This window comes from Narcine bancroftii, chromosome 4 (assembly GCF_036971445.1).
Source record: "Narcine bancroftii isolate sNarBan1 chromosome 4, sNarBan1.hap1, whole genome shotgun sequence".
Lineage (NCBI taxonomy): Eukaryota > Metazoa > Chordata > Chondrichthyes > Torpediniformes > Narcinidae > Narcine > Narcine bancroftii.
In genome coordinates this window covers 104,859,467-104,871,927 of record NC_091472.1, presented here as the reverse complement: position 1 = coordinate 104,871,927, position 12,461 = coordinate 104,859,467, and the positions used below count along the sequence as shown (strand labels likewise).

Sequence of the window (12,461 nt, the reverse complement as noted above, 5' to 3'; positions counted from 1 at the left end):
ACATTCTCTTTGAGCTCGCACCATGGGATAGGATGATATTTTTCTTTTTATATTAAGATATGCCAGTTTATCCTTCCTGTTGTATCACATCTAGTCTGATATTGTAATCTGCTGGAAACCTTAAGGGTGTGGTTGATTCTAACTGTTGTACTCACAATCTGTTTATGTCACGGTAAGCATTTTAAAAGATGCAAGAGATTACGTACCAATATATTCTCCTGCTGCCAGTAAGTAAAATTGAGTCTGAATTTACTCCCAATAACCATGTTTTTTGGGAATTATATATACCCAGTAGTGGAAATGTCAAAAATTGAAAAGTCTTTTCACTGGGGTGTAGGAGATTCTGAGAGAGATTGGCAAGGTGAAGCTGACTGACAATTTCTTCCAACTGTGAAGACCAGAACAAGGAGATATTAGCTCAGGAGAAGACTTTCACCATCTAGAATTGTGAGGAGGAAAATTTTATTCAGCAGAATGTTTTCAATCTTTGTACCTGAGTCTACTCAGATATAGTTATCTGAACAACCATTGGATGTTCAGTCATAGATAGAGATAAATAAAATCAAAGCTGTGCATGCAGAAGGATAAATGTAGATAAATAGATAGGAAAATTGGGATCAGGCAAGAAAGTACACTGATTAGGTCATGATCTTTTTGAATGACAGAACAGCATAGATTGAGCTTGTGGCTCTTGTTTCTAATTTTCAACGTCTTAGTCACCTCACGGATTATGCAGCCTTAGGTGATTGTTAACCATGGCTCAATGTTAGCATGCTTCTCTCTGACTTCATGGGTTCAAATAACACTCTGTACCTTTGAGAAAAGAGCCCAGGGCAACACATCGCTGGGGTTTCTGCACTGTCAGGCGTGCCAGCCTTTCAACTGGATATTAAATCTGCCCTCTCAGACAGGTGTAAATATCAAATGACATTACTTGAAGAACATGTGAGCTTTGTCTCCTGCTCTGCTCCCTACCAAATATACGAAAGGGCAAAGTTGGCAATCCAGTCATTATTTACTGATGTTTATTGAGTGCGTGTGTTTGCGTGAATACAGTCTACCTTATTTTTTCTTGGTAACTGCACTTCCATCATAACCTCATCGGCCCACGAACATTTGGAATGATAAAAGGTTTCAAGTTTTCCTTATTGCTTGTAACTTTATGGTCAGACACCAGATCAGACTGTGTGGAAGGTGAGCACTCTTCATTTTCTGCTTTTTTGAGCCTTGGGCGGAATGAAGTTTCTCCTCCTTGCAGTACTAAGTAACGGAAGTCTTATCCTGAGCTTATTCCCTTTCAGTTCTCTGTAACTGTGATCACCAGCATCTCCCTTGTTAATCCCTCTTTAACTAGAACTGTTGCACTTCACTGGACTCTTACATTTTTAAATTTAAATATTTAAAATTGAGACCTACAGCACGGTAGCAGGCTCTTCTGGCCCACAAGCCCATGCTGCCCATTACACCAATTAACCTACAACGATTTGAAGCGTGAGAGGAAACCCAAGCAGACATGGGGAGATTGTGCAAACTTCTTACTGACAGCGCCTGATTTGAATCCGGGTCACTAGTGCTGTAATATCATTTTTCTGACTGCTCTGCTAACCGCATCCTAACTTCCTCAGGTACTCTGACAGCAGAGGTGCATTGAGATGATGTCCCTTTTATCCATTGCTCACAAGCTGAGGTAGTGGTCCAAGACACTTCCACTGTGCATGCTGTTAACATTCAAAGAATTCTCCTTGGTTGCATGAGTATATATGAGTGGGCTGTCTGCCTCTTGTACATTCAGGATGACTTTAATGAATTTCTCATGCAGAGAATCCAGCAAGTCTATCTCAACATTCAAATCCTGAAATGGAATTTCTAAATGAAAATTACATTTGTAAGCTGATTTTTATTGCTGCAAGGGTCTGATTATTTTAAAATACGATCTTGGGTGTAGAGCAGCTGGGAAGGTTGGAGTCTGAATTACAGAATGGTTAAGTGTTTCTCTCTTTTCTGTTTCAGCGTAACCCCCCAATTACAGTTAATGATCTGTTTGAAGATATCAAGGATGGAGAGATGCTACTCGCTTTGTTGGAGGTTTTATCTGGACAAAAGCTGGTGAGTTTATCTTGTTAAATTATCAAAGTGATCAGTGGGAGCCTGTGATCTCCCCTGTGTACAGGTTATAAACACTGCTGGAGGAGTTGATGCAAGGCTAGATTGTGGTACAGGTACTACAGTGGATCATGACATATCAATACACGGAGAGAGCATTTTTGGAATAATTTCTGACAGTGGAGTGCAGTTGGAGAACACTGCTCCATTGTGGCTATGACTAGTTTTCCTTCCTTTTTTGAATATTTAATAAATGAACGAATAAATCAAGGAGGAAAAACCCAACACCCAACCCCAACCAACCAATTTTCCCCTGCAACCGCTGCAACCGTGTCTGCCTGTCCTGCATCGGACTTGTCAGCCACAAACGAGCCTGCAGCTGATGTGGACTTTTTACCCCCTCCATAAATCTTCGTCCGCGAAGCCAAGCCAAAGAAAAAATAAGCACAGTGTATAGATTGAACCATGGAAAATGGATGCAGAAGGAACCCATTCAGCCCTTCTAGTCTGATCCATCATTCAACAAAAGCATGCAACCTTAGTCCCCGATTCCTGCTTTCTCTCCATACCCCTTGATTCCTTTAGTCACAGGGCCACATCCAACCCCCCTTCAGATCACATATTGTCATGTAATAAAACAGAAATGTAATATTACACAAAATTGCCTTTAGTCTGTCATAAGGCAATAGCACAGCATTGCCTGGCACCCCTTACAGTGAGAGAAATGGAAACAAGAGTTCCACTGACTGCCTGCGGGTTCATCTCCAGCGCTCCCGCAACCTCTGCAGCTGCACAAGACTTGAGTTGAATTCAAACCATTGGCAACCCAAGTCCAGATCAAAATCTCTGTCACAGTGAGGTAGCCTTCAGCACCCAGGGCCCTTCAGCAGCCCTCCTTGCTCTTGGCACTCTCTCAAATTCCATTTCTGATACTTGGTACTCATGAGCCTGTCTCCATTAGCCTGGAGCCTGGTGGGATCTCTTTGACCTCAACTTGCCAGCTGCCCCCAGCTTATGTGAGTTCCTCGCTCACAAGTCATCAACAGCTCCCTGCTTGTGTGTGTCCTTCACCCGCAGAGCCTCTTGCTGGTCTGTCGCACATCCTTAGGGTTGTCCCCTCTGCTTTTCTTCTAAATGGGGGAGGAGTGTACTCCCTATTACTGGTGCCCTGTGCTGGTCTGCTGTTCCCTAGAGTTTGCAACCTCTTGTGGCCGCTGCTGAACACAGACACCGCCATCTCGGGCCTAGACCCTGTGGTCATAGAATTTTAAATGAAACAGTGTCAGCTCCTTTTAACAGAGCTGTCAGCAGTTGATCTGGGTGGTAGGACCCTGCGGGTGAACGCTGTGTCTCTGCTCCCCACTCTCCCGGGATCCACATCATCGGCAGTGCTGCCATTATGGCAGCTCCGGCAGCTCAGCGATTTTATATCAAAGAATTTCTGTGGCAGGGAGTTCCACAAGTTCGCGGAAATCTGAGTGAAGATGTTTCTCCTCGCTTGCATCTGAAGTGGCTTCCCCTTTGACTTTAGACTGTGACCCCTTGTTCTGGACTTCCCCAACATCAGGAATGTTCTTCCTGCATGTAACCTGTCCAATCCTGTCAGAATTTTATGGGATCTCTACTTGTTCTTCTACTTTCCAATGAATATAACAATAGAACTGCTAGGTAGTCCTAATCAGAGTGACCCACAGTCACCAGGAGTGGGTGTTGCCATGGGAGCCATCCATTAACTAAAGGACTCGCAAGATTGCCTTGTGACTTGAAGTCACAAGCTTGCGTAAATACTATAAGTAGATTACGCTATTTTATGTAAATACTCTATGTCTTGAGAATTGAAGTAAAGACCACGGTGTTTTGGGAAACCTCTGTGTCTGTCGTTTCATTCCTCGGGGTAACCAAGAGTGGGAGTTTGGTTCCTCATTTAACATTTCTGGCCACGGTTACATCATATTTTGGCGACGAGGTCCTTGGATAATGTAACAATGGGACAGCTTAAGGCCGTCCTCAAACAGCAGCAAGAGAGCTTTGAGCTCATACAATCAAAATTAATGGATCAGTTGGCAGCAAAAATGTCCGTCGGAGCTTTAATCGTGGAGGAAGGTGAGCCTGCACTTAAAACAAATTCTACAGATGCATTAATGAACTCTCTCACTGAGTTTAGTTATGACTCAGAGTCGTGCACTTTTGAAACTTGGTATAGAAAGTATGAGGACTTGTTTTCAGTAGACTTTTCAAAGTTCAATGAGGCATGGAAGATTAGGCTGTTGTTGAGGAAGTTAGGCGCTTGAGAACACGAGCGCTACATAAACTTCATTCTGCCAAAACTTTCCCTGGAGCTCAGTTTCAGGGAAACACTTGAGGTAATTGCAGAAATATTCGGTGAACAAATATCACTGTTCAACATTCGGTATCAGTGTTTAAAAATGACCAAGAGAGATACCGAAGATTTTGTGGCATACGCGAGTATGGTAAATCGACAGTGCGAATGTTTTAAACTCTCTACGCTGACTGAAGACCAGTTCAAGTGTCTAGTCTTTGTAGCAGGAATGCAGTCGCACCAAGATGAAGACCCCAGAACACGGTTGCTGGTGAAGATTGAACAGGAATCTGACACGACCATTCAAAATTTAATCACCGAATGCCAACGCTTAATTAATTTGAAACGCGACAGCAAAATGGTGGAAGCAGCGCACTCATCTTCAAGCGGTGTACAGACAGTCAAGTCAGCAGACCCTGCTAGACCAAATAAAAATGTGACTCGTCCAACCAAACCGCCCAGTGCCTGTTGGAACTGCAATGAATGGTACTACTCTCATGACTGCCCGTACAGATGGCAGTGTTGCAGTAAATACAAGGACATAAACCAGAATGCTGCAGAGGGACATCACCCATTAAGTTAGCTTCACACACAAAAGTGAAACCAATCAAAGCAACTTTTAAGGTGGCAACCGCCAAATGCAGGAAATACGCGAAGGTGCACATTAACGGCATTCCAAGTGAGGCTGAAAATTGATACAGGGTCTGATAAAACCCTAATATCAAAGAAAATGTGGAAACAGATTGGTCAGACAGACGTGACTCCAACCGAAAACACAGCACGGAACACTTCTGGGGGGATCCTGGAGTTCAGTTGACCTCCATCAGCTTAAACGGCGCAGAAGGGAATGGATCATATTATTTGGTAAAATGTCCTAACCTCGATCTCATGGGCCTCGACTGGATCGAAAGGTTGAACCTACTTGACCGTCCATTTAATTATATTTGCCAAAAAGTTGGAAGTGGCACATACCCCAACAGCAGCAAATACAGCACAAGAGTTGCTGATACAGTTGAAGCAACGCCATGCACAGGTATTTTCCAAAGGCTTCAGACAGTATACTAAAACAAAGGGAACATTCTGTCTTTTGCCAAATGTGAAACCAACTTTCAAAACAAAACGACCTGTCCCATATGTAGGACTGCAAGAAGTGGAGCATGAATTGGAATGGCTGCAACATGAAGGAGTGATTGAACTGGTCAACTACTTATCATAGATTGCACCTATTGTGGTGGTGAAGAAATCTAATGGATCCATACAACTGTGTGCTGATTTTTCAACTGGTTTGAATGCAGCATTGGATGACCATCAATACCCACTCCCATTGCCTGATGACCTTTTTTTTCACGAAAATGAATGGGGTCCAAACGCTTTGCGAAGATCGACTTAGCAGAGGCATATCTACAGCAGGAGGCTGATGCCGAATCCAGAGAATTGCTGACCATCAACAGGCATCGAGGACTGTTCAGATACACCCGTCTACTATTCGGAGTGAAGACTGCTTCAGCTATCTTTCAACAGATTATAGAGATAATGCTGAATGGTGTTCCGGGAGTTGCAGTGTACCTAGATGATATCCTGGTCATGGGAGCACATGCTCTCGAATTGTTTGATCGTCTTGATTGCGTTTTGTCCCACATCAGAGACTATAGGTTTCGAGTGCATCCAGAAAAATGCATATTTGTCATGAAATCAGTGAAATATCTGGGTTTCCTCATTGACGAAGATGGACGGCGGCCAGATCCACAAAAAACTGATGGTATCAGGCGCATGCCTGCACCCACAGATGTGATCACGCTACGTTCATTTTTGGGTCTATGAGTCATTATTAGTTCATTCCTGCCGGAGATGCATAAACTCCGTGATCCACTCAACAAGCTTCTTACACAGGGTAGTAAATGGAATTGGACTTCAAAATGTCAAGAGTCGCTTAATCGAGTTAAGACAATGTTAAAATCGAACCTTCTTTTGACGCACTACAATCCAAACTTGGAGATTGTTGTAGTTTCAGATGCATCACAGTCTGGGGTGGGTGCAGTCATTTCACATATATTTCCAGATGGTAATCTAAAGGCCACAGCACACGCAGCTTGCTCTCTAACTGCTGCAGAGCGTAACTATGGACAAATTAAAAAGGAGGCTCTAGCATTTGTTTTTTTTTGCGGTGAAGCAATTCCATAAAATGCTCTATGGATGGCAATTCACTCTTCTGACAGATCACAAGCCGCTATTAGCAGTATTTGGTTCAAAGGAAGGAATTCCAATTTACATGGCAAACCGACTGCAAAGATGGGCAACCATGCTTCTTGGGTATAATTTTAAAATTAAATACCTGCTGACTACAAGTATCGGACAAGCTGATGCATTGTCACAACTCATTAGTGAACAAGAAACAGAGCTGAAGGATATTCTTGTCGCGGAACTCTCGGTGGAGGCAGAAGTCAACCAAGTAGTTAAAGATGTTATTAACTCAACAGCCTGTTGCAGCAGAAAGAGTCAGACAAGCAACGAGCGAAGATGACATTCTTCAAGAGATAATGCGTTACCATCATACAGGGTGGCCAAAAACTTGTCCAAGAATAGAAATTCAACCATTTTTTAAAAGACAAGGATCATTAACAATCTCTAATGGCTGTCTTTTGTTTGCAGAAAGGATTGTGAAACCACAAATTCTGCAATCAGCAATCCTGAAACAGTTTCACAGGGGACATCCTGAAACAAATCACGGAAAAGCCCTTGCATGAAGCTATGTTTATTGGCCTCTGATGGATGACCAGATTGAACATCTAACATGGTCATGTATCAGATGTGCCTTGGCTGCAAAATTCCCTGTCAAGACTAATTTACGTTCCCGGCCACAACCAAGCAGGTCATGGAATCATCTCCATATAGACTATGCAGGACCATTTAATGGGGAGTACTATCAAAATGGCCGGAGATCATCAAGATTACCTGACCAACTGCATCGGCTACAATTATGGAACTCAAGTCCATGTTCAATTGTTTTGGTGTTCCTGCAACATTAGTTTCAGACAATGGGCTGCAATTCACAGCAGCCGAATTTGATTTATTCTGTAAACCATATGGCATCACTCATATTCGCTCACCTCCATATCATCCACAGTCCAATGGTCAGGTAGACCGCTTTGTGGATACATTCAAATAGGCTCTAAACAAAGCCAAGGGGGAGGGTCCAACGGAGGAGATCTTACAGACATTCTTGTTAAATTACAGGATCACTTCAAACCCACAAAGTCCTGGTGGCACTTCGCCTGCGGAAAACATCTTTGGTAGGAAAATTAGAGCACCATTTGACGTTATTTTCCCACAAAAGTCAGAACTTGGATGCAGAGATTTGTATATAGAAAGACAGTTTAACCGCCGGCATGGATCAAAACAAAGAACGTTTCAGGATGGACAACATGTGCTCGTGTGAGACTACAGGGTGAAGTCGGGTGAGTGGCAGCTGGGGAGAATCCTGAGGAAGATCGGGGAGGTTCTTTATCATGTGCAGGTTGGACTGGACAGATGGACTAGACGTGCCAACCAGTGGCGACTAACCGAATGTAATCTCACTGAGACATTTGAGCAACTCAACTTGGATGCTCGGTTGGAAACTTTTGAACTGCAGAAACCAGTGACTAACCAAGAACAACCATCACAGGAAAACGAGATTTTACCTGCTGCATCACAGGAACCTGTACAAACTTCACAATGAGTTCGCAAACCAGTAAACCCCTTTCAAGTGGACCCAAGGCTACACTCGTATGAGTTACAACTCAAAGGGGGAGGTGCTCTGGAGACCTAATCAGAATGACCCACAGTCACCAGGAGTGGGTGTTGCCATGGGAGTCATCCATTAACTAAAGGACTCACGAGATTGCCTTGTGACTTGAAGTCAAAAGGTTGTGTAAATAATATAAATAGAGTACGCCATTTTGTGTCAATAGTCTAGGTCTTGAAAATCGAAGTAAAGAGCATGGTGTTTTGGGAAACCTCTGTGTCTGTCGTTTCATTCCTCTGGGTAACCAAGAGTGGGAGTTTGGTTCTCATTTAACATTTCTGGCCACGGTTACAAGAACATGTATCAAATCTTTCTACAAACATCATGTTCCATTACTTGCTGCAGCTTCCCAGGGATATAACAGGAATTTAAATTTAATTAACAGAAAAGAAGAGAAAAATATGATAAATATAAAAGGAAGAGAAAAATAAACATATAGACTTGATCCAACTCTTGAAAATTATTTCATTTGTTTCCTCCAGCCTTTCGTGCAATACATTCCCTCTGTTATAACTCATGGTGCAGTTCTTTTTCTCGATTATCTGAGATGCGTGTCTGTAACCTGCTGAGCTCCTGATGAGTTGGAACTCTCAGTACTCTTGCATCACTTTAATCTTCTCCACTTATCCTTCTGGATTCCTGCAATTTTGGCACAATTTTAATCAATCCTATCCACTCTCTCTCAGACCTTGATATCCTTCTCAAAGTGTGATGCCCAGAATTAAAAGATAATCTTCCATCTCAGACCTAACAAGTGATCTATAAAGCTTTAGGGATGACTTCCTCATTTTTAGAACCATATAATTACAGAACACTACAGCACAGAAACAGCACTACAGCACCTCATCCGGTCCATGCCGAACGTCAACTGGTCTGCCGAGAATGGAACGTCTTCCGCTGCATCTTGGTACAATAAATTTGAACTTGAATTGTTCTGCTCTTTTGGCTATGGTGTGTTTGTGGCAGGCTAGGTTTAATTGCTGGTCAATTACACTTGCAAAATCAGCTGGTGGAAATTTCAGTGATGTCAATAATATTGATTGATGCAGTTGGTAAATCTTTCTGCTGCATGATGGACAGCTGCTTTCTGGGGCTGCTTCTGTTGTCTGCAAAGATGGAGAAAGCCTCTGAAATTAATTTATTCAAATATTTAAATACCCCATTACCAATGGAAGTGTTTTGATTCAACATCTTTGGAGCGAGTATTGTACTTGAAGTGAACTTCTGCTCTATTTTGGCAGCCTGTTGAACAAGGCCGTAAGTTGAAGCGCATTCACTGGTTGAACAACATTGGAAAAGCATTGCAATTTCTGGAGGGCAGGCAGGTAAGTGCATACATCTCCTCCATGTCTTTTTGAACCTTTATATTGTTGTGAAACTTATGGGGTGGTGCTGTATTTATTGCAGCCACATCCAAGGACCAGGCAAATTCTCAAGCGAGCCAGAAGCATGGCACAGAATGGGGCTGAGTTTTTCTGTCATTTTGCTGATATGTGAGGTGCTCCATTTTCCTCCCACATTTCCAAAATGTGCAGGGTTTATAGGTTAATAGGTGTATTTGAACTCATGGGGTTGTGGGCTGGTAGGGCTTGTTGCCACTCTGTATCTCTAAAGTTAATATAAAAAAAATGAAATGTTTCGCACCTGAGACCTTTGTCAAGTTTGCACGTGACGAAAGATCAGGCCCAAAACTTTGGTTCACCTTTACTTCCCATGGATACTGCACGACCTACTGAGTTTCTCCCCCACTTTTGTGTAGGAACACAGTTGTGCAGTGAAAGGCTTAACTTGTGACCTAACTCAGATGCTGTGGAATTCAACAATCCCAGTGCAACCTACGCTCATGATATGGAACATAGTACGGGATTGAATGGAGCAGTTGCCATGTTGTGTGTGAGCGTGGATATTGTGGCTAACTGAATGCAAATTCTCTTTAATTGCTTCCTCATGCTGCCATTAACCAGTCCACGTACCGAGGATCACCGGTCAGTGATTTCAGTGCCATGGATCCCTCTGTCTCGACTTAACGGTGTTATTTTGATTACTGCTGTGCATGCTCTGCATGTGTGGCACCACATCCAACACACCCACTCCTTTCACCAGGAATCTCGGAGTCACGTGGCAGGCAATCAAGTCCTTCGGCCTTTTGAATCACAGATCCTGTGATATGATTCCTGCTCTATTTTTCACCGCATTTCAAGCAGCTCAGCTTCTAGAGCGCACCTACACACCTTCTGGGCCAAGCTACAGTGGCCAATTGGGCCACGTACCTCCTCTGACTCTGGGATGTGGGGGAATGCATGTGAGGTCACAGGGAGAATCCTCGCTGAGACAGACAGTGCCAGGGATCAGGAAACCGTGAGGCAGCGAGTCTCCAGTCTGTGCCTCTGTGCCGTTCATTTCCTTGCCCTGGTGATTCCCGAGGATCAGTCTTTGACTCCTTTCCATCTCCATCTGCGTGCAGTCCCTCAAATTCCTAAAATATGGCGTCTGTCCCTGCACATATCAATGGCAGCCATTCTTGGCCCCCTCTACTTGTGAATTCAGATCATTAGTCAGACCCCCAGGTGAAATGTTTTTAATCAGTGCACTAATACGTCCCCAGAAATTCAACTTGAATTCTTTACCACCTCCCCCTCACACTGTGGAATTCCCTCCCTGAACCCCTCTGCCTCTCCTATTTTCCACCTAATATCTTTCTTAAGCCCTGCTTAAATGAGAACCAATCATTTGGCCTCTTGTGCTCCCATCTCCTCGTTTAGATTTCCAACAGCCGCTCAGCAAAGTGTCTCAGGATCTTTCTCTGTGTTGGATTTACATTAGAATGGGGTGATTAAGAAAGACAACTTCCTTCAATATCACTCCAGTGTAGGAGCCCTGCCAGCAGTTTCCATTAGCAGATTCAACCTTCCCACTCATTGAAACCTTGCTCATTATTTTAATGTGACAGACATCATTAAACATTCCTCAGTGTTCTGAGTTCATCTTTCTGTTTTGTTTTGAAAAAAACATTTTAATCCTGTTAAGTTTCCTGGAGGTTGGAATAAAATCAACTGCAGAATTTTAGAACCAATTTTAATTTAGTCGGTAAATGGTGTTTGCATTGACTGATTTATGGAGCTTCTTTTGTAAATTGGAATACAAAATACATAGAAATAGTTTGAATCAAGTTGATGATTTTAATTGTGTTCTTCCTCAGAGTATTGAGAAGAGAATTGGGAGGTCATGTTGTGGCTGTACAAGATGTTGGTGAGGCCCCATTTGGAGGGTTGTGTTCAGTTTTGGTCACTGTGCCGTGGGAAAGTTGTTGTCAAGCTTGAGAGGGTGCAGATAAGATTGATGAGGATATTGCCAGGACTTGGGAACCTGAGTTATAGAGAAAGGTTGAGCGGGCTGGGATTTTTATTCCTTGGAGCGCAGGAGGATTGGGATTATCTCATAGAGGTGTGTAAAATGATGAGAGGAATAAATTGGGAGAATGCAGAGAGCCTTTTGTCCAAAGGCTGGGGATGGGTAACCAGAGGACATAGGTTTAACGAGAGGGGGGAGAGGTTTGATAGGAACCTGAGAGGTAACAGTTTTACACAGAGAATGGTGGGTGTAGGGAATGGGATGCAGGAGGAGGTGGTTGAGGCAGGTACTATTGCAGTGTTTAAGAAAAAAACTTGGATGGATACATGGATAAGGATGGGTTTAGATAAGGGCCAAAAGCAGGCAGGTGAGACTAGTGTAAATGGGACATTTTGTTTGGTGTGAGCAAGTTGGGCCAAAGAGCCTGTTTCCACACTGTATGTGTTCACCTGATCTGCTCCTAATTTAAATTAAATTTTTAAATTTAAATTTTCAAAATTTAGACATCCAGCACGGTAACAGGTCATTTCGGCCCACGGGTTCGTGCTGCCCAATTTACCCTAATTGACCTACACCCCTGGTACGTTTCGAACAGTGGGTGGAAACCGGAGTCCCTCGGGAAAATCTACGCTGACACGGGGAGAATGTACAAACTCCTTACAGACAGCGTGAGATTCGAACCCTGGTCTGGTCCTGATTGCTAGCGCTGTAAAGGCATTGAGCTAACCACTATACCAACTGTGCCGCCCATCTACATTGAATCTTGCCATGGGATTTTTTGCTTTCACCTTCATCCAGTCTATGAAGTTGTCCAGGTGTCCTGTGGTTGTGAAAGGGGCTGTAGAAGAACATAACATAAAATATAGGAACAGGAGTCAGTCGTGTGCCCTGTCGAGCCTGCTC

At 43.3% G+C, this 12,461-nt stretch overlaps 1 protein-coding gene across 15 annotated transcripts in view; it reads left to right on the top strand.

The window, feature by feature from the left end:
* The window catches only part of syne1b (spectrin repeat containing, nuclear envelope 1b), a 665,691-nt gene that overhangs the window by 109,399 nt on the left and 543,831 nt on the right, over nt 1–12,461 (top strand). For all 15 annotated transcript variants that reach the window (XM_069932310.1, XM_069932313.1, XM_069932309.1 and 12 more), the window contains 2 exons: nt 2,011–2,106; nt 9,449–9,532. In XM_069932310.1, coding sequence (XP_069788411.1) covers nt 2,011–2,106; nt 9,449–9,532 — 180 coding nt within the window. The remainder of the gene's footprint in view (nt 1–2,010; nt 2,107–9,448; nt 9,533–12,461) is intronic.